General features: G+C 43.1%; 4 protein-coding genes across 15 annotated transcripts; 1 reads left to right on the top strand and 3 right to left on the bottom strand.

Annotated features, from left to right (window-relative positions):
• The first annotated feature begins 711 nt into the window (after positions 1-711).
• On the top strand, positions 712-19,528 carry LOC108093307 (putative thiamine transporter SLC35F3). Of its 12 annotated transcripts, XR_001771478.2 has the most exons (13): positions 712-966; positions 1,810-1,883; positions 8,660-9,197; positions 9,859-10,267; positions 10,329-10,507; positions 11,995-12,123; positions 12,240-12,429; positions 12,524-12,613; positions 13,164-13,293; positions 13,639-13,708; positions 15,249-15,278; positions 16,904-17,197; positions 17,349-17,874. XR_001771478.2 is itself a non-coding variant. In XM_017193282.1 (12 exons), the coding sequence occupies exons 3-12, from the start codon at positions 8,706-8,708 to the stop codon at positions 18,447-18,449; spliced, it is 2,283 nt and encodes a 760-aa protein (XP_017048771.1). In that variant the 5' UTR covers positions 712-966; positions 1,810-1,883; positions 8,660-8,705; the 3' UTR covers positions 18,450-19,528. The 12 variants fall into 12 exon arrangements, 9 of the variants coding, with proteins under 9 accessions (XP_017048771.1, XP_017048773.1, XP_017048775.1 ...); XR_001771480.1 differs by lacking the exons at positions 13,639-13,708; positions 16,904-17,197; positions 17,349-17,874 and adding exons at positions 16,449-16,695; positions 17,886-17,972; XR_001771479.1 differs by lacking the exons at positions 13,639-13,708; positions 17,349-17,874 and adding an exon at positions 16,449-16,695 and having other exon boundaries at positions 16,904-16,987.
• Positions 3,665-4,666, bottom strand: LOC108093312 (CLIP domain-containing serine protease 2). The gene is made up of 2 exons (XM_017193295.2): positions 4,456-4,666; positions 3,665-4,396 (listed from the first exon to the last, which is right to left on the bottom strand). Exons 1-2 carry the CDS (start codon positions 4,631-4,633, stop codon positions 3,696-3,698), a joined length of 879 nt encoding a protein of 292 aa, XP_017048784.1. The 5' UTR covers positions 4,634-4,666; the 3' UTR covers positions 3,665-3,695.
• Positions 5,416-6,560, bottom strand: LOC108093313 (serine protease easter). Its single transcript, XM_017193296.1, has 3 exons — positions 6,453-6,560; positions 6,274-6,390; positions 5,416-6,183 (listed from the first exon to the last, which is right to left on the bottom strand). The coding sequence occupies exons 1-3, from the start codon at positions 6,508-6,510 to the stop codon at positions 5,498-5,500; spliced, it is 861 nt and encodes a 286-aa protein (XP_017048785.1). The 5' UTR covers positions 6,511-6,560; the 3' UTR covers positions 5,416-5,497.
• Positions 10,599-19,553, bottom strand: LOC108093311 (proteasome subunit alpha type-7-1). The gene is made up of 2 exons (XM_017193294.1): positions 19,427-19,553; positions 10,599-11,624 (listed from the first exon to the last, which is right to left on the bottom strand). Exons 1-2 carry the CDS (start codon positions 19,533-19,535, stop codon positions 10,810-10,812), a joined length of 924 nt encoding a protein of 307 aa, XP_017048783.1. The 5' UTR covers positions 19,536-19,553; the 3' UTR covers positions 10,599-10,809.
• Between the last annotated feature and the right edge of the window lie 8 nt (positions 19,554-19,561).

Here is a 19,561-nt window from a genome sequence, read left to right as displayed (position 1 = left end):
TGAAATCAGAGCGCTCTAGAAATTGAGATGATTTGTATTCGTCAATAGCGAAGTCGTGGGAATAAAATGATACGCTTTCTAAATACGGATTATGTCTGCGTTAAAATAAAATCTAGGCTAAGTAGTTTAGTGAAACTAGTTATAGTATTTCTTATAAACCATTTTTAGAGAAATGTCTCAGTGTTATTTTTTGGCCACTATAATATCTGTAGATAAGATTAAATCAAACAGTCTATCTATTTTATATTCTGGAAATTAAATATATATGCTGACTCTTGACCCAAAAAATTAAAAAAGCAAAGAACAGTATGACAAATTATTTACCTGCATCTAGAATACCATATTATGGCCACCACCTTTCGATTTCATGAGTGAAATTGCCATTTAAGAGCGGTTTTATTGACTTGCAATAACTTATTTTGTGGCCGCAATCACGGAATGTGGAAATCCTTATCAGCCGAAATCGCAAAACAATTTATTGAGTCCTTCGAACAGCTGAAGGGAAAAGCAATGGCAAAAAACAAAACAAAAACCCCGAGGAAAGGCGAAAAGAAAATTCCTAACAAGTGTTTTTCTTTGCCGAGCGAGTGGGAGAGGAAAAGCGTGGCTCGGCGAGAGGGCTTTTTGCGGCCGGGAGAGCCAGGAAAAGCTCAGAACCTCGGCCAGTGGCGAGGCAGCTCAGGAAACGCTTCAGTCGATGTTGAGATTCCTGGCCAGAAACGACAGCGAAAACGGTTTCCCAGGACGAACGCGGCGCGTGCTCTAGAAAAGGAGAGCTGGAAAAACGCCAGCAGCGAAGCGCCAGGAGCGCTGCTGTCACAGTTTCCACCTAAGTCGAAGGAAAACAAGTCAAAAGGCTCGTTCAAGTGGCAGTTGCTTTTTTTGGGCCAAGCCAGTCAGCCAGCTAGCCAGGCCAGTCAGCCAGCCCAGCCATCCAACGTTCGTTCGTGTGTGCCTTTTGTGAAAGTGAGTGTGTGAGTGTGTGTGAGCCATTGTATCTGTGTATCTGTGTGGGCCGTGCGTGTGTGTATCTGTGCATCTGTGTGCGCCTTCGTTTTGTGTATCCGTGCAGCGTTCCGTTTCCGAGCTGCTCCAAATTTATACCCAGCATATTTTTGCACATTTAATTGAATTAAGTAAAGGGCTGAGCCACGGAGAACATTGTCGCCAGTGGCGTCCATTTGGATTCCATTCGGACCGCCTCGCTATCTTTATATAAGAGAAAAAAAGAGCGCACGAGGGCCAGAGAATTGCGTAAAGTTGTGTGCCGTGTGTAAAGGCTGTGCCGTGGGAAAATGACATTAAGTGCTTAAGTAAATTATATAAAATCATTAAACGCCTCGCCGAGCATCCATAACGCGAGCCATTCGAAGCGACAGCTGTGCAGCCTGGAAAAACACTTTTACCCCCTTCGAGCTCCTTCGCCCTTTTGGTACCTTAAAAGATAAACGTATTCGCCAGGCAATTTCCCTTGCCCTGTTTTTCGTGGCGAAATGAAAAATTCAGCTACCACCCCCTTCCTTTCCAGGTTGTCACAACTGTCTGTGGGCCTAGTGGGTGGGGGCGGGCTAGATTTTCGACTACTGTCAAGGTGTGCGCCGACCTCAAGGCCTAGTCACTAACCCTAAAGCCAGCCACAAGCCCACAAAAGCGTGCACACAAGTTCGAACCGACGGAAAGTCATCTTGGCGGGCGTTTTGTTTCCATTTTCAAACGCGCATTTCAACATGCCAGCAAAGCACGGAAAGAAAATCAAATAAATAAATATAAAACAAATAAATTAATTATCGGTGTTCATTCTGTTTTCAGTAAATATGTGCTAAACTTTATTTCAAAGTGTTCTAATATTGGAGCAGCTGAAGGCCAGGAATAATAGCCGCACTGTAAGACATTTAAATACCATAATTTTGTTGTCCAAGAATAGCCTTTAAATTATTAACTGACTCTCTTTGTACATGGTAAAAGGACCTTTTATTATATTTTAGTTACCACTTTGGAGCACCCTATTGCCTTTGGATTACCAATTTGTTTCCGTGTGTCCCAGGTGGCTGGCGATGTTGTATTTGTTGTTCTTGCCGCCGAGCAGGTGTCTGACTGCCTCTGTTTTTGGCGTCACTTTCGCTTTCCTTCTCGCACTGCCCTCGCTCAAGTGCTGTGCTTGACCATAACCACTAAAAATGTCACATTGCGTATACGCCGCGTGGTGTCCTCGACCGAGGTGTTTGTTCGTACGCTTACTGTTCCCTGCTTTTCGCAGTTGTTGTTGTTGTTGCTGGCGTAAGCTCGTTTACTTTTGGCCAGCACGACACCCACACAAAGCTGCTCTCTCTCTCTCTTTGGGGATTCTCTCGTGACAGCTTTCTCCTCTCCGGCCAACTTTCTCTCGTTCAGCTGTTTGTTTTTTGTTTTGAATCGCATTTCTCCTCGAACGGCGGGCGGAATGCGCTGTTTATCCCCGTCGGTCATCGTCATTTGGTCACGTTTTTGTGCCCATCTCCAGCTCCTCAAGGCGCTTATGTCTGGCAATTTAAATTTTATTGTGATTTTTATTCCTGGCAAAAATAAACAGTGCGCGCCGCTTTTCTTAGCGCGCTGCTTTATAGAGCAATTTGGCGCCTAAAAGTATGCCTCGGCACGCCGATAAAAGCGATGTGTCTACATTAGCCTGACGAGACCTCGGGGAGGAAGGGTAGTAGTGGATCATAAAGGACGAAACCCACCAGCAACTTAATATTTAATCCTCCTGGTTGTTTTCTGTCTGAGTCCCTTTGTAGTCATGCCTATTTTATCACAAAGCGAGTCCGTCCGTCCGCCGCATTAAAAGCAAATTTTTCACATTAAATGCCTCATTTGGTGCACAAAAAAAAATAAAACCATAAGCGATTGCAATGAACAAAGCCCCTAGAAAAGGGCCAATAAAAACCCTTTTTTGGAAAACCTTTAGGCTATGGTTAGAATTTAAATATTTTCGAAAATATCTTTTTGTTAATAAGTAATTTAAATAATCTATGTATATCTGAATGAGGAAATATTAAATTTGAGTTACATAAATAAATTAATATAATTCAAACGAAATTCTATTTTAAATTAACAGGCTTAAGGGTGTGGGATTTTGGCACATATCCACTTGTGCCTGGGCACCTAAACAATTGTGTAATATGTCTTGAAGTTCTACAAAAATGTACCTTTTACTATATTTCCACTGATATATTTCATCCGGAATACTTTCTCTGTACCCATTTGTCTCTCTGTAAACGTCTATTGTTCGGTTTCTTTTGGATTTCCTCGAGTTCTGGCAGTTAAGTCAATGCCTTGGCATTCGTCCAATGGCAAGGCAGCCCGAATCCTCGCTTAGCGCCCACCCATTCCGCCATGCGGCCCCCAGGGCTTCCGTTTCCGTTCCGCTGGGTACTTGCAGCATTTTCGGCTGTCTCCTGCCAGACTTCCCCAATGACAAGAAAGCGGGGAGCGGAGGGAAAGCGATGAAATTTCCATATTCCTCGCATTAGCCAACTAGCGGCGGCTGCGCTGCGCTGAGTGACTGCTCATTAAAATGCTATAAGTGTAGGAACAATTTGCATGTTGCACGAGCTTCGAGCTGCAAATAACGAGTCTCGGTCTCGGGAGCTGAATAATTAACACCCCAACAAGACCTGTTGGCAGCTGGTATTTCTCCTCTGTATTTTATTTTCCGCTCAAGAGCGTACAATCAGCGAATTGGCATTCTGGTGGATGAAGTCCAAGTAGTTTCGGATCGCCAGGAAGCTGGACATGATGCGGTTGTCCTCCCAGCGCCAGTCGATCATTATGCCCACCAGATAGTAGTTCTGCGTGACTCGCCTCTTCTTTTGCATTCCCACCAGCGGAGCTCCGATGTAATAAGACTCCGGTTTGGTTTGATATCCACACACTGTGTTGCTGCTGGTCACCAGCGTCTTGACCTTCGATTCGCAGAAGGAACGGCTGAGCGAGTTGAACCAGGTCTTGAGCCGGAGATCCTCCTTGGTTCGCAGACCTGCCACAATGAAGGTCTGGCCCACCAGCGTCTCGTTGACCAAGTGGTGCGGTGGCATGCAAACGGGCATCACATTTGGGTAGATCTTGGCATCCCGCTGCAGGGTGAGCACCGCCAAACTGTTTTTCAGGGTTCGCGAGTCGTACTCCGGATGGATGGCCACCTCGGCCAGCTTGATTTCCTGAGCGGGTCGCACACAGTAGCCGTCCTTTTCGCAAACCGGGACTCCCACCTTTGCGCTTTTGTTGTAGACGCCCAGGTGAACGGAGAAGGCCTCTGCCACTCCATTGTACTGGACAAAACAGTGGGCGGGAGCCAGAACAGAGCGCTTGGATATCAGCACGCCCAAGCAGCCATTATCCCGAATCTTTCCCTCGAACCCTGAAATTCATAATTATTTAAGATGTGTGGTTTTTATGGTTGAAGGTAGTTTTACTTACCATTTCCATATACGATTCGAGCCACCCACTGGTGATCGGTGGGAATGGCAAAGTTGCCCTGCTTGATCATCTGATCCTCGTCGAAGTAACCGCATTCCGAGTCCTCCAACTTTTCTAATTGCACTTCCGAGCCAAAAAGGCCTAGAAGCAGCACGATAATTGCGATTCGTCCAAGCATTCTGAGGCGCAGCTCAAAGTCAACTGACTGTGAGATGGAAAATATGATCAGCACCCGACGAGATTTGATTCATAGGGGGTTTATCCAGAAGCTTTCGATCCGATTGAGAGATTAGTTCCAACACTGGAACAAATATATGGGAAAGAAAACCTGTATATTGTTACAACTCTAATGATACAATCTAAGTGGCATGTAACTTGTTTAATTCCCCAAACGGCATTATTTAAACTAATGATTTGGTGTTAATGACAAAGTATTTGAAAAAGGAAATTCAATAAGGCATTATTTTAACACGATTAATGCTTAAACATTGGATACACAAATTTGTTGTTTATTTTATAGCCATTTAAATATGATTGTTTTTTCACTTCTTTAATAATGATTTCAATAAAATTCCACACTTTATTTCAAAAAATATTTTGATTGAATGTAATATGATATGGAATTAATATTGTGTATCTACATTTACCACTAATATTAATACTTTTAGTTTTAGTATTATGCTTTGGAAAACTATTCCTGGAATAAAATAAGCTTTAAATTAAACCATATAATTTAAAGCTTATTTTATTTACTCATTATTATTCCTGTTTTCGCCGTGTTGATATTTGTTAGATGAAATTTCCAACTAACTCTTCCAAGCTACCTGTTTTTATACGCTTATAATTAATGCTCTATGACAAACGTACGGCGATCGTATGAAAACCCGTTTCCAATGAGGAACCCTGGGCAGTTCCCATCACGATGCATCGATAATTTCCCTGGCCTCACAAAGATTTTACTTCCTCGTCACTGGATTTTATTGATATTTTTCTGATATTCACAAAACACGTTGTATAATCTGCCAACTCAATAGGGTTCTTCCTACTTTGCGTTCTCCGTAATCCAAGAGCGTGCGCGTCTGACATTTTGGTAGACTTGAGTGGTGGCCTGTCCGGCGTCCACACTCCGGACCAGAATGGCCACCAAGTAGAAGCTGTGCGGCTTCTCCCCCCGCACATCGATGTCCATCAGTGCTGTTCCCGGATAGAATTTGGTTCTCTTCACGGGATATCCACACAGTTGGTTTTCAGGGAAAAAGACACTCGATGAGGTGAGCTGCTTGCATTTTGCAGTGGAAACCGTCATGGAAAGACCCTTTCCCTTGTTGTAATCGCCATTATTGAAACCGGAAAAGTGGAGGTTCCGGTTGGTTAGTGATTCCGGCTCGGAAGCGCCCTCCATGCAGATAGGTTGGATCCATTCGGTCCACTCGATGGGCTTCTCCAACCGCAGGATGGCCAAGTCGTTGTCGCCTGTGTCCTTGTCCGATTGCGGGTGCACCTTGATCTCCACCACCTGGTAGAGCACAGGTCCCGGCACGCAGAAGTCCTTCTCGTTGCAGAAGAGCTCCTCATCGGGAGAGGCAGTCTCGTCCCAAACGCCCAGCATTGCCACTGCTTTTGTATCTCCGGATCGCGTCTTAAAGCGCTTCACACACGTGGCAGTGGTGAGGACGTGCAGTTCGTTGATGATGACCACGGAGCATCTTGTGTTCTCTAGTCCGTTTCCTAGAAAGGTATCAATGGGTTCAATAATTAATCAACTTAATTCTAAAATTAAAAGGTGGGAAGTTCGTTTATGGCAACAACAATACTCACCCTGAGACGAAAACAGGATGCCAATCCAGGGATTCTCAGACGGCTCTGTCTTTTCCAGGGTTGTGTACAATAATCTCTCCTCCAGACGACCGCATTGAATCTCAGCCGTTGCTAAGGCTGTAAATAGTGTTGTAGCATATTAAAAACCTAGTAATCTTCTAATGATTCGTTTTGCTTACCTCCCAAACAAGCCACAATAAGCAGCTGAGCAAGTTTTCCGCTCACAAGCAATTCCATGTCGGCGTACTTCAAGTGCTCATGCCTAACTGAAAACAATTCTCAGATAGAAATCATTTGATCCGAGCCAAGTTGCATTAAGTAATGAATTAGTAATTCAAGAATCCGACACTCTCTTACTGACAAAGCCAGAGATTCAGATTCATATAAAACACAAACACAAATTTGTATCTGTCCACAATTCTCATTTAATTAAAGTCAATTCAATGACTGGGACTTGTCGTGCCTTGATTTTTGTTTCAACCAAAACTTTAAAATTAGTAAAATTTTAACTGAAGTCGCCACAAGTCAAATTGAATTTTTTGACAAGAGTAAAAATGAGCATAATTTGTATTCTATAGTTCAGCAGGCAGTATAAATGGCAGATGGATGTTGTCACGAAATACGTCGTGTGATTTGTAATTTCTGCAAATCCATTAGCACTGTTTCCGTGTAAAACAAGTCTCTTACAAGAAAAGTGAAACCCATCAGGATTTTTGGCGTTTTGTAATCAATACCTGTCGGGAATATAAGTTTACCCTAATTTAATATTCTGGTAGGATACAATAAACTTTCCCTTTGACGGCCGCATTGTGAAAATGCAAAAATGGCTACTTAAGATAAGTCCAAACTTAGTTGTTTTTTTATATTTTTAAATTCCACTGCCTGACTTTCAAAGTCGCGTCGCAGATTCCGTATTAATTTTAAGTAACTTGAAGGTGCTCGGAAATCAATAGATTACTATTCCCAATCGCTAAAAATTGCAGGCAATTATCAGGACCTTCATTATATAGCCATTAGGCTTTCGGATTCTCCCCTGGGAGAACGGCAGGGCATTTGCTGTAGCCTGAACTAGGCTGAATAATTAATGTTTCAATTAGAATGCTATTATCGAAGGCAAACACAAGCCGTTCGGCGGGATGCGAAGGTGAAGGACGCCGAAGGACATTGTAACTCATCCGGTAGTGTGGGTGGGCTGGGTTGGACTTAACACTCCACTTAGAATGCTTACAAATTGCCCGGCCAGATCCGGTTGGCAGTTTATTGTCCACTCAACTTGACCTGCTTGAGCTGGGGCGTTCATAATTCGCATTGTTATGAGCCCGGTCCCTCGCCTTCGTGGCTTCGTGGCTTCGTGGCCATCCAATCAATGTGCTCCTGGCTGGGCAGCGACTTTAATGAACGGCCGATTGCCAGACTAACTGGTTGGTTCGCTGGCTAGTTGGTCTGGTGGGGCTGGCTGGTCATTTGGTGGTGCTCGTAAAACTTGGCTGCCCTAGCCTTGAGTTTGGCCTAGGCCAGCTATTCCGCTTTTCCCCTTTTCGCCGGAGGATGGAAGTGGAAATGGAAACCGGGGAGGCCATGCAAATTGCTCAGACCCTGACTGCCAACTACCAACTACCAACAACCAACTAGCAACTAGCAACTGCCAACTGCGTGGGCTTTGGGTGCGCCTTTCGCTTGTAAAGGGTCGAGAAATGGCCTCCCATTTGCGTGTTCCTCAATCTTTAATCGCTGGGAGCACGTGAGCTGAGCAGCCTGATTCTAGACGGCGGGAAAATGTGGGGATGGAAAACGAGGGGATGAAAAATGGCTGCCCGAATCGAACTGAATCATTGATTAGAGCTCTGTTTACCTGAAATTAAAATTTAAGGCTGCTTCAGTTTCAAGAGGAGGTATCACACCTTTAAGTGTAGGCGGATTTTTAAGTTAAAGGCTTAAGTGATGAGATTTTGCAGATGGAAAAGTTTTGCATTTTCCAAACTGTATTAAAATATTATCCTTATACCATATGGGGCTGGTATGCAACATTATATTCATTTATAATATTTTTGGTAAAAACGGTAAAGAGCATTTATTGGCACAAACGGAAACAACGTTAATTTGGTTAGGGAAAATTGTATTATTACGTAGCATAAAAACTTTATATTCAATCAGAAATAAATACAGTATTATATATTAATCATTAAGATTATAAGGGCTTATGAAATTATTTATAGGGCACCCAAAAATATTATTTCAGAGCATATACAAAATGCGTACAAGTCCTTTGGTAAAAACTGATAAGAAAACCCAAAAAAGTATGCAATAAGTTTGTGTGCAGAATTAGACCCTTAAGATTTATTTCCTTTATACGAGACTTATAGACAATTTCACTTATTTTTTTCAGAATCGGACCACTATGAGCGACAGAGGAGGCCGGTAATGATGAGAGCATGACGCGCGACGGCGAAATTCCAGCCATTTTCAATCCGAAACGGGTGCGCACTCCCTCCGTGGTGGTCACCGGCGACTCCTCGACGAATGGCCCGTACAACAGCAACAACTCCGGCGGAGGCGGCGGTGCGGGAGCCAGCAGCAGCTCGGCCATCGCTCCCGGATCGTCGGCCCAGAATGGCAGTGGCGGCGGCGGGGCGGCGGGCAGCTGCGGCTTCAGCAACGTGCTCACCTCGAGCAACCCGCAAATAACCCACCAAGACTCGATCTCGTCGAGCCAGCAGGACCCCAACGAGGTGATCATCATCCCGGCGGACACGCCCACCAGTGCTCCGGGTAGCCACAATACGGGTCACCACTTCGGCGGGGGCGACTCCAGCGACACGCAGACGGAGCAGCAGCAGGCCAATGGACACGGGGAGGAGCCGGAGCTGCGCTTCCGCAAGCTGCAGGCCTGCAAGGAGTCCTGCTGCTCCGAACTGGCCAGAAAGGTAAGGCCAGCTAACAAAGTACATGTCTATTTAAAAGAAACAAATTATTATAGCAAACAAATAAATAAACCATAAAAAATCACAAAATCATACATTCCTTATAAACAATATTGTATCCTTCACAATAAATAATTACTTGCTATTTCATAAACTTTTTAAATATTTCTTGCCGAAAAGTGGCTCCCAACATTTTCGACAAACGAGTTTTGCGACCTTAATAATTCTCCTAAAAAGATTTGTTTGGTTAATTGATTCCACATTAATTTTTCCAAAAATCATTGAATATTAATTCAATTGTAACTTATATATTTTAACGAAATCGGGGAATATTTGAACTAATTGAAAGAACATTAGAATTATCTCCGTTTCTCTTGTTCATTAAAACTCTTAATATCCTCAAAATAAAAAATTTCGGTCATATTTTTATGGAAATATATACAATCCTTTCTTGGTCCAATAATTTTAAGCAAAATGGCTTCTGCATATATTTATTATCGTGTTACGCAGAAATATCTTCACCATTTATACCTAAAACTTGTATGCAGTATATATTAGCACACGCAAATTGAACTCCTAAACTAACAGCTAAAATAATAGTTTTCTTTATTTTTAATTTACTGGAAATAAATGCTAACCTTGCCATACTCAAACTGCATTCCAGATGTACTTCGGCGTGTGCGTGACCATCCTGATGACCGCCTCGTGGGTGGGGGCCACCCACTGCATCAAGTACATGTACAAGTACCGAGCGCCGTACGACGACTTGCTGAACGACGACCAGGACACGTCCTCGAGCCGCGCGGATCTGAGCACGGAGCTGGAGGACATACTGGCCATCAGCGACTCGTCGCTGCACCACGTCGAGGACGCCACCGAGATGTTCAACATACCACCGCGCCAGCCCGTCTACTTCAGCGCCCCCTTCTTCGCCGCCTGGTTCTTCACCAACTTCTCGCTGCTCTTCTTTCCCATCTACATCCTGGGCTTGGTGTCCACGCGCAAGTGCGAGAAGCTGAGCGACATCCTGGGCGATGTGGTGCGGGGATTCCGGGAGCGCGGCTTCACAGTGGGTGAGTTGGACGATGGCTTCACCCCTTTGGAGATCTTATCCACTTTGCTTTCGATCCACAGGCCGCTTCCTCAATCGCTGCCTCTGCTTCTGCATTTTGTGGCTGGTCACCACCTACCTGTACACCCTCTCCCTGCACGTCCTCTACGCCACGGATGCATTGGCCCTGTTTGCCACCAACGTGGCCTGCGTTTACCTGTTATCCTGGGTGATCCTGCACGAGCAGTTCGTGGGCGTGAGAGTAAGTGAAGATAATAAATACAAAGGCAAAGGAATCATGTTTTCCTTAGGTTTTTGGAAATCGAACTTCACACCAGATTTTCGGATAAATGTGCATTAAATATTTATTTTTTAACAAGCAGAGCTTATGCATTTGCATTTACATAATTTAGTAATAAGAAAAAAGGAAACAAAATTCTGTCTAAGTCTGGGAGCATTAAGAGCTTAAAACGATGCATACATCAAGAACGATTCAAAAAAATATAGATTGAACAATAGTAAACGATTATTTAATTAAAATCTACCGCAGCTCAAAACTGTTTTCTATAAATCATCCAAAGCTCTATATTTTCTAAAAGCAAGCTCCTGCTCCTTTTCCCCCTCGATAATTCTAACGTATGTGGCAATGGCTCTACTGTCCAGCATTTTCATGGGCTTGCCGTGCTCCATGATGGCCACCTCCAGTTTGTTCTGGCCCGACTGGGCTTCTAGGAGTGCTCGGATGGCCAGTTTTACGGCTCCGCATTCCGAGCTAACTTTCTCCTGGCAAAAGGTCTTCTCTAAGAACTCGCGCACTGTATTCGAAGACCGGCCAGTGGCGCTTGCCACGTACTCATAAAGAATTCCTGATGGTTCGGTCTGAAAGAGATGAGCAGATCCATTGGCATCGAATCCTCCGATTAGACATGATAACCCGAAGGGTCGACGACCGTTGCTCTGCGTGTACTTCTGCTTCAGCTGGGCAATGTACTTGGAGATGTACTCCAGGGTCACCGGGTTCTCGAAGTTGAGCCTGTGGCTCTGACATTCGACCTGAGCGCGATTAATCAGGATTCGAGCATCGGCAGTTAAACCTGCGAATGCCAACACCGCGTGATGGTCGAGCATGGAAATCTTACGCACCGTTCGATCCTCCTGCAACTTGGCCACCGAGTTCTTCTCCACAGCGAGGACCACAACGTTGGCTCCCCGAACCCCAACCGCAGTCGCTCCCTTTCGAACCGCTTCCTGGGCGTACTCCACCTGCAACAGGTGTCCGTCCGGCGAGAATATGGTGACAGCTCGATCGTAGCTGGAAGACATCTTACTGGTTGGGTAAATGGCAGAATATTTTATAAACAACAAGTGATTATAAAATCCTGGGGATTGAAAGTTTGATGGCTTGTATGAGCTATTGAGTATTTAGAATATATAATTATTATGATTATATATACCTACATTTTTAAAAAAATTTTCCGTACTCTAACCATTTTTTAAAAATACCTACAATAGCAGTTTAACATATAAAAAAGAACTTTTTGATTATTTCTTTCCTCCTTAAAAACAATACAAAACTTTCAGGGTGTATTTTTAGCAATTCTTTAGCCAGAAACCTTTTTGATGAACCTACAGAGTATTTTTAATAAACAGCTTTTAAGAAAATGCATTCAAATTCCTACAACATAGAACTTCCTATACTGTAAATGAAACCCCAATGAAAATGGCAATTAAATTACCGACTTATTTCAGATCGTGGCCATCATACTCTGCGACACGGGAATCGCGCTGCTCGCCTACATGGACGGAATCACGGAAAGCCGAACCCTGAGCGGCGTGGTGCTGGCCACTTTGGCCGGAGCTGGGTATGCCGTGTTCAGGGTGAGTAACCCATCGAACTGGGTGTCCCGGTTTTCCTTTATTCTGTTTTCGGTTTTCCCGGTTCGTGTGCGGGCCATATCGTGCTCATGAGCTCATGTTGGCCTGTCGCTTCACAGGTTATGTTCCGCAAGGTGATGGGCGATCCGCCGGTGAGCCAAATCGCCTTCATATTCACCGCCCTCGGCTTCCTCAACGCCCTGCTGCTGTGGCCCGTGGTGCTGGGCCTCTACCTGACTGGCACGGAGAGCCTCACGTCGGAGAGCATACCCTGGAACCTCCTGTTCGCGGCGAGCCTCCTGCTCCTCGGTAGGAACACCTCCATCTTCTCCTCCTTTTCCCCCTTCTCCAACGCCTTTGTTGTGCCATAAACTTTTATCGGTGTAATTAATTTTGATTGCAGTTTTCCACGTTCTGATGCAGTTCAGTGCCGCCGTTACGTACAACATGTTTGTGACATTGGGTCTGATTACCGCTGTGCCCGTTTCTGGTGGTATGTACACAGGCCATCGTTCTCATCATGACTTCCAGCATGGGGTTGGGTTCGGGGTTGGGATTGGTGTTACTTTGGGGTCCTGGGTTAGCCTCTTTTCGCTTGAAGGATTCCGTGACTATAAATTGTTTTAAATTGTAACATAAAAACCGGGCACTCACGTGGGGCACGTAAGACCGCTTGATCTTTGTTTTGTTGTGGGGCATTGCGACATAAATTCAAACATTCCCTTAGACCGACATTGTTTGTTAAGAAAAAGTAAAGGAAATTAAATTAATGATTAGAGGAAAAGAATGGGGAATATGTTCCAAAAAAAACCACTAAAATTAGATCAATGTTGGTAAATATAAATTGAATTTCAGGTATATTAAGAAACTAATTAGAGGATCCAAAATTACAATAGTTGGGCAGTTTAATTAGTTTGTCATTTAATATTCATGTTGGCTTCTCGTTTAATTTCCATTTTTACACTTGCTGAAAAAATGTTGTGAACTCTGCTCTTGAAAATACCGTTACAAAATGCTAATTAAATTCTTATTCGATTTATTAGCCCTTGATGTCATACTGTACAGTGCGAACTTTGCGGGCATGAAGCTGGCCGGAGTCATTCTGATTGGCATTGGATTTTTCCTCGTTATGTTCCCCGCCAACTGGCCAGACTATATAACGCGATTGTTGCGGTAAGTGGGAAATATTTCTCATATTTAGTCATATTGCTAAAAATAATTGTTATGCAATTAATATGCTAATTTTCTTTGTCAGAGTAAAAGACTCGTGCGTGTTTGTTTCAAATATTTTACGGCTTTAGTTTATTTCGGTTGTGTTTTATTTTGGGTTGTTTCTTCAAAGTTATTTTATTTTGATGTTGCTACTCAGTGGCACTAAAGACTAAAAAGCAAACGTAAAAATAAATCATCGAAAAAAATTAAAATTTCTACTCATGTTTAGTTCGATAAAACGCTGTTAATTTCCTGTATACTCACATAAACTATATATTTAATTTTATATAAACAAACATCTTGCAGAAAGAGCGTTCGTGCCATACTCCGCTACCAATGTTGTTGTGAATTAGCCGAAATTCGCTATGCTCATTCGGTAGGCCAAAAACACAAGCTAAGCCAAAAACCCAAAACCAAAAACAATACCAAACCCCTGATTTAAGACACCATATATAGATATAAATTAGAACCGTAGGCATCCCGAGATTTGTGTTTACCGATAACGAACCTTCCAACTCAACTTTTAACTTTGAACTTTGACCTTTGATAATGCTAATGATATGTAACAGAAACTTGGCAGATTTTTTACTGAATACAACAACAAAAAACTTCTATGCTATCTATAGGTATATATTGAACACCCATATATCCCACAGCAAAACTACAACACTTTGGCTTCCAACTTTGCGCTCACCCTTGTTGAAAGAAAAATATTTAGACATGTGTATCTAACTGTTACTCTATATAACATATACCTGCCTTTATGTACACCCAATTAACTATATACCGAAATATACCTCCACACACATTTTACGAACATATATCTATATATCGTTACCGTTAATAAAGCCGTTTTACCGACACTACTACTTCGGCTGTTGTGCAATTGGTTGACAATCCCATCTCGTTGTTGTTCTTAACGTTTTTTTTGGCGCTGCCGTTACCATAAATGTACTTATACTTATTGATGTTGATACTTTGATTATTTCGTTTCGTTTCGGCATATCAGCAACCCCCCTTTTTTACCCACCCACCATTTCAGAGATAGTGGAGAGACCCAACCGATCTCGGTGCCAATCTTTTGTTTTGCCCACTTGTGTAAGATATATCCTTGTATCTGGATGTTGGTTGCTGGTGCCGAGGTTCTTTAACTGTAGAGGTTCCCACACCCGAACAACACACACCCACCCACACACCTTGAAACACCCACACACCCACCTCAAAGTATGTAGTTTGAGTTTCGCTGGTGTTGCGAAAGTTTCCATTTCAAGATCCACGCAGAACTCCAAGAATATGGATGCTGGTGACTATGATAATGACGATTTGTTTGGCTGTTGTTGTTGTGTGACCTCTTCTGAATTGCAGCTTATTGTAATTGGGTTGAATCCGTTGACTTGGCCAGAACCTGTTTGTGTAAATAAATTTTGATTTATTGTTTCCTTCCTGTGTTACCCAAACTGTCTGCACTTAGAGAGGAGAGCGCAAGTTACCATAGATGTTTGCAGATGTTTGACCGCAGCATGAACGAATTTACCGAACCGGGGTCCGAGAGTCCCCATTATCCATTATCATTTCTAAAAATACATTGCCAGGATGACCAGAGAAACCGAATAAAAACAAAGCCCGACCTTTAAAAACAATTAAACCCCAAAAATAAAGATATACATTAAAATGCATTCAAATTGTTACTGATTGGCATGATTGAACCGAACTTCGTTCTTCGTTTCTCTTCGTTTTTCGTTTCGAATTGAGCGTTTTTCGTTTTCCAATCTGATCTACTCTTGAGTTACGCCTTTATTTCTGTGCGATCTGTCTGTCTAACTTTAAATTCTTCAAGCTCTACTCTATGCTATATACTCTACCTACTTCTATATATATAAAAAACGTGTCGACATTTCTCAATTGTCTTTTTGCAGAAGCATCATAATGCTGGGTCACAATGCGAGGTGAGTTTCGAGATTAGGCTGTGCTGTGAGAAATGAATGTGTTTTTTACAACCTAAGCATAAACAACACGGTGCCCGAAATCTGAAAGAAGGGTTTTTCGTTATTATACTCGTACGCCACTTAGGAATACCTTACTCTAAATACCCAGCCCATACGAGACAAGCAATCAACAATCAAACTAACTAATATATTTATCCAAATCCAACTGTAAGCGAAGTATGTTTTTTTCATTCGATTTCGTTATGATCCTTATTCAACTCTTGCCTAGACTTTTGATAATTCGGGTTTGATTTGGTTTCGTTTGGTTTATGAGGGATTGCAACTGGTTCTCCTAACCTAACCTCTCGCATCTAAGTTATGATTTCCATATCCTTCTTTCGTAAGCTAATCCGAGTAACAGTAATGATAGTCTTTGGTAAATGAGTACAGTACGTCCGAGTAGTCTCGCTCCGCCAGATTTCGGTTAACTATTCTTTTGGCCCCAGTGCTAAGGTAAGTCGATCCGAGGGTCCTGCAATGCCCACTGCCAGCTAAACTCACCTCACATAAAGGGTATCGATCCGATGCCGAACGACAGACTCACCCAATCACCTAAAACCACCCACCCACCCACTTTCGGAGTCACCGGAGTAGCAATGCAATGATCATGATCTTCCGTTGTGCAGTTTCTTGTAAAATATTCTTTTGAGGCCATCTGAAATCAAATGCTGGTGGTAAATGGTACAGGGACGGCTTTGTAGAAAGTTTGTCTAATGGATAGAAGACCTTTTTACAGACTTACTACCAATATGTTGTCTCTGCATCTCTTACCACAAGTTAGAAACGAGCAGCTCTCTAGAAGTAGAATCTCCTGATTTGTATATAGTAACACCGCTAATCTGTACTATTGCTTCTTTTCTCTTGTTTTTCTTCTTCACCTCTGCCACAACCTGCCTATCTCTCTTTCTCTCTCTCTCTCTCTGTTTCTCTGGACTATCTCCTCTTCTCGAACTATTCTCTCTCTCTTTCTTCACACACAAACACCTACACGTACACACACCACTGAACGGGAACTGGCCAAATTGAATGACTTCCATTGCAAAATACACCGCAAAAATAATTGAACATGATTAAACACGATTGAACACGATCGAACGTGATCGAACATGACCACACATTTAAACCATGTAGCGGTAGGCCAGCGCTTTGTAAACGAGATGCTATAGTCACGGGACCGTCCACCAGATATGCGCAGCGGCACATCACGCGCACGCACCACATAAGCTAAGAGTTTTGGAACAGGTCACTGAATTGTACAGAAAACCAAGAACAGAACAAGACAAGATATATTTTGTAAAAAGATTTTCCAAAAGCAAAAACGTAACAAAAACCAAAGAAAAACTCTGAAACTCAATTGCACCACTTGCCACTGAATGGGGTAAGTACGAAACTTGAATAATTTCCTAGCGTTAAGATTGGACGAGGTACAGTTGCCACTCGTAGAACTAGTCCTACCATACCGGGCATCACATCTTGATTTTTGTACTGTTATCCTTTTTTGACTTCCCTTTGCGTTCTCTTTCTATCTCCCCTATCTGTCTCGCTCTCTGTTTATTCTGGACTCTTTTTGGATTTTCGACTGACAGATCGCAGCATATATATGCCACCCATTACAAACACAATCGAAAGTATTATGCGGTCAAAACCGAATCATATGTTGTTTGAGCCAATCGCATGAATGAAACCAAAAAAACAAAACAAAAAGGCGTGTGGCTTTCGACTGTTTTTGCTTAGGCCCCCGGCCACTGCCACGCCCACGCATCCTCCCCCGAAAACCCAAAAGTTTTTACAACTGTTATGCGACTGTTAAGAACACTTTTGTACCAAACTACGTTAAGTAAGATTCAAGTTTCCGACTGAGAAACTCAAACGAACGAACGGTGAGAGTTTCAAGCTATTTATTTTTGATCAGCTCCTAGAGTCACTAGTCTCACCTCAAAATCCTCCCATGTCCAGCTCACCGAATCACCCTCTCTATATATTTAAAGTTTTCGAAATCTTTAAGTTCCGTTTGCTTTGTAATGTTTGCAGCTTGCCTATGTTGTTGAGAAGTATCTTTGCTATTCAAGCTACTTATGAACTTTGGAGAGCACAGCTTAATGTAACTATTTGTGGCACCCGTAACTTGAATACCCCGCTTAAGCCCCAAAACACTCCCCACACACAAACAAACACACACACCCAACACTCCAACAACAAACCAAACACACACAATTTGTATATAACAAACACCGAACATCAGTAAAAAATCAGTAAAAAGTCTTAGCGCTTAGGCTATTGTAACTGGGCACTGCAGAAATGGGGAACCCCATTTTGTGGGGAAATCCTATTGCCTGCAGAGCCTGGTCCAAAAAGATATAGTCATGCAAGCGCTTACTCTGTGTAAATGTGAGTGTATGTAGCGCCTTAGAGTTGAACACCCGAGAAATGCCTAGAAAGTAAATCAGAAACAGAAGATAACTCTAACCAGTTAGCTAGTACGGCCAATAACTAACATGCAACACTTTGTTCTTACCACACGAAACCACAAAAAAAAAAAAATCTCAAATTCCCGAACACAAAATCTAGATGGGGTCGCGGCCCTCGGAGCGGTACTTCAACAGGTCAGCATCCCACCATTATCGACTATCGGACGGGATACATAAGGTCCCATCTTCGTTCACCCTCTGGCCGTGTGAGATGACTGATCTGTCGCCGACCACCACTGGGTTTCTACATGGCCACGGCGGCGCCAACGCACAGCATCACCAGCAACTTTTGCATCAGCATCAGCATCAGCAGCACCACCACCACCAGCAGCACCACCCGAATCAGACCCACCAGCAGCACCTCCAGCAGCAGTTCCACCACCGGCAGCACTCGCTCCACACGCAGCACCTGCAGCGGCAGCACTCGCACACCTCGCTGACCAAGATCCACCGCCAGAGCAGCAGCCACAGTGTCCACGGCGGAGGAGGTGGCGGTGGCCGGAGCAGCTCGGAGCACCACCGGACCACCCAGGGAGCCACCGGCCGACTGTTCTCCTACTTCGGCAACGAGCAGGAGCACGAGCGCAAGAAGTCGGAGACGTCGTTCTTCAACCTCGGCTTCCGCCGCAAATCCACCGTGGTCTACTACGCTCCGGCGGATTGAGGTGGTCCTGGATCAGGCATATCAAAACCATTTCAGCAGAGGATACAATCAGATTTAGAGGGTTATACTTTGTGTGTCATTATACCATAATTCTTATTGTCGTTGTTGTTGATGTAAAAGTTCGATCGGATCGCATGCAGTTACAATTTTGCTCAAATATAACACATTTAAAGGCTACAGTTACAGAAACAGAATCAGAATCAGAATCGGAAACACCGCACGGGGATTAGCTCCAGTGAAGCATCAATAAGTCCCTGCCACGCCTCTAATCTCAATTTCAGCCTCCAGTTACAGAAACCCAAGAACAGAGCCCGCGAATCGAGCTCAAAAGTGCCCCGAAAGTTAACTATATACGGTTATAATTTAATACTCATAACTATTACGAAATTGTGTAAGGAATCGAAGCCAATTGTTTTAGCAATTATATACATTAATTATAATGGCAATGAATAGTCAAATATTTTAAAGTGAATTCACTCAAAGGCACACCTTAAAAAGGGAAGGATAACGAACAAGAAGCCCAAGTTACTTAAGGAAAATAGTTTATAGACGTCACCCAACCAATTCGAGGTTCACCCGGCTAAGAAACCCATTAATCTGTAAGCTCATCTAGCCACTAGATCCAAGCGGTTTTTCATTTACACTCAACGTTAACTGTGGATTGGGTTTTTGTTAAAGCTTTTTATTTGAACGTGAACTGAATGTGAGCCGAGAAAAAACGAATCGAAGTATTAGTATTTTTTAAATGTTATGTGTTGTTCGTAATTTGTAATTCGAAGTGTTGTAGAGTCGAAATGAATCAACGAGGATACTGTTGTATTAACCCGACTGCCTCTGAAAGATCAGGTTATCCCCCAGTTGGATCTCTCGGATCAGAGCTGTCGCATGTTATATGAACTAAGTTGTGTAGCCACATCCAATAATTGATTTGTGATAGTTTTTAAAATGTTTGATAACCAACTGCATACACTACATACTTTTACCTACCCGCCCCCAAAAGAGAGGCAATGGTATAGCTGGGATGTATTTAGAACACACGAAACCGAACACGAAATAAATAGTTAAAACTGAAAACTGAACAATCATGCTGTCATTTTTACATTGAATAGCAG

The sequence above is a fragment of the Drosophila ficusphila genome, unplaced genomic scaffold (genome assembly GCF_018152265.1).
Source record: "Drosophila ficusphila isolate 14025-0441.05 unplaced genomic scaffold, ASM1815226v1 contig_791, whole genome shotgun sequence".
NCBI classification, from domain to species: Eukaryota; Metazoa; Arthropoda; class Insecta; order Diptera; family Drosophilidae; genus Drosophila; species Drosophila ficusphila.
The sequence above is the reverse complement of the archived record's forward strand: the minus strand, read 5'-3'. Positions and strand labels throughout refer to the sequence as shown.

What these genes read in the sequence shown, in the direction of transcription:
- LOC108093311 (XM_017193294.1), bottom strand. Translation starts at nt 19,535, where the DNA reads ATGATTGTTCAGTTTTCAGTTTTAACTATTTATTTCGTGTTCGGTTTC. An exon ending in TTGGGGGCGGGTAGGTAAAA is followed by an intron (nt 11,625 to 19,426) that starts GTATGTAGTGTA and finishes TTCAATCCCCAG; the next exon opens with GATTTTATAATCACTTGTTG.
- LOC108093313 (XM_017193296.1), bottom strand. Translation starts at nt 6,510, where the DNA reads ATGGAATTGCTTGTGAGCGGAAAACTTGCTCAGCTGCTTATTGTGGCT. An exon ending in TATTGTGGCTTGTTTGGGAG is followed by an intron (nt 6,391 to 6,452) that starts GTAAGCAAAACG and finishes CACTATTTACAG; the next exon opens with CCTTAGCAACGGCTGAGATT. An exon ending in CATCCTGTTTTCGTCTCAGG is followed by an intron (nt 6,184 to 6,273) that starts GTGAGTATTGTT and finishes ATACCTTTCTAG; the next exon opens with GAAACGGACTAGAGAACACA.
- LOC108093307 (XM_017193283.1), top strand. Translation starts at nt 8,706, where the DNA reads ATGACGCGCGACGGCGAAATTCCAGCCATTTTCAATCCGAAACGGGTG. An exon ending in GCTCCGAACTGGCCAGAAAG is followed by an intron (nt 9,198 to 9,858) that starts GTAAGGCCAGCT and finishes ACTGCATTCCAG; the next exon opens with ATGTACTTCGGCGTGTGCGT. An exon ending in CGCTGTGCCCGTTTCTGGTG is followed by an intron (nt 12,614 to 13,163) that starts GTATGTACACAG and finishes TCGATTTATTAG; the next exon opens with CCCTTGATGTCATACTGTAC.
- LOC108093312 (XM_017193295.2), bottom strand. Translation starts at nt 4,633, where the DNA reads ATGCTTGGACGAATCGCAATTATCGTGCTGCTTCTAGGCCTTTTTGGC. An exon ending in TCGAATCGTATATGGAAATG is followed by an intron (nt 4,397 to 4,455) that starts GTAAGTAAAACT and finishes TATGAATTTCAG; the next exon opens with GGTTCGAGGGAAAGATTCGG.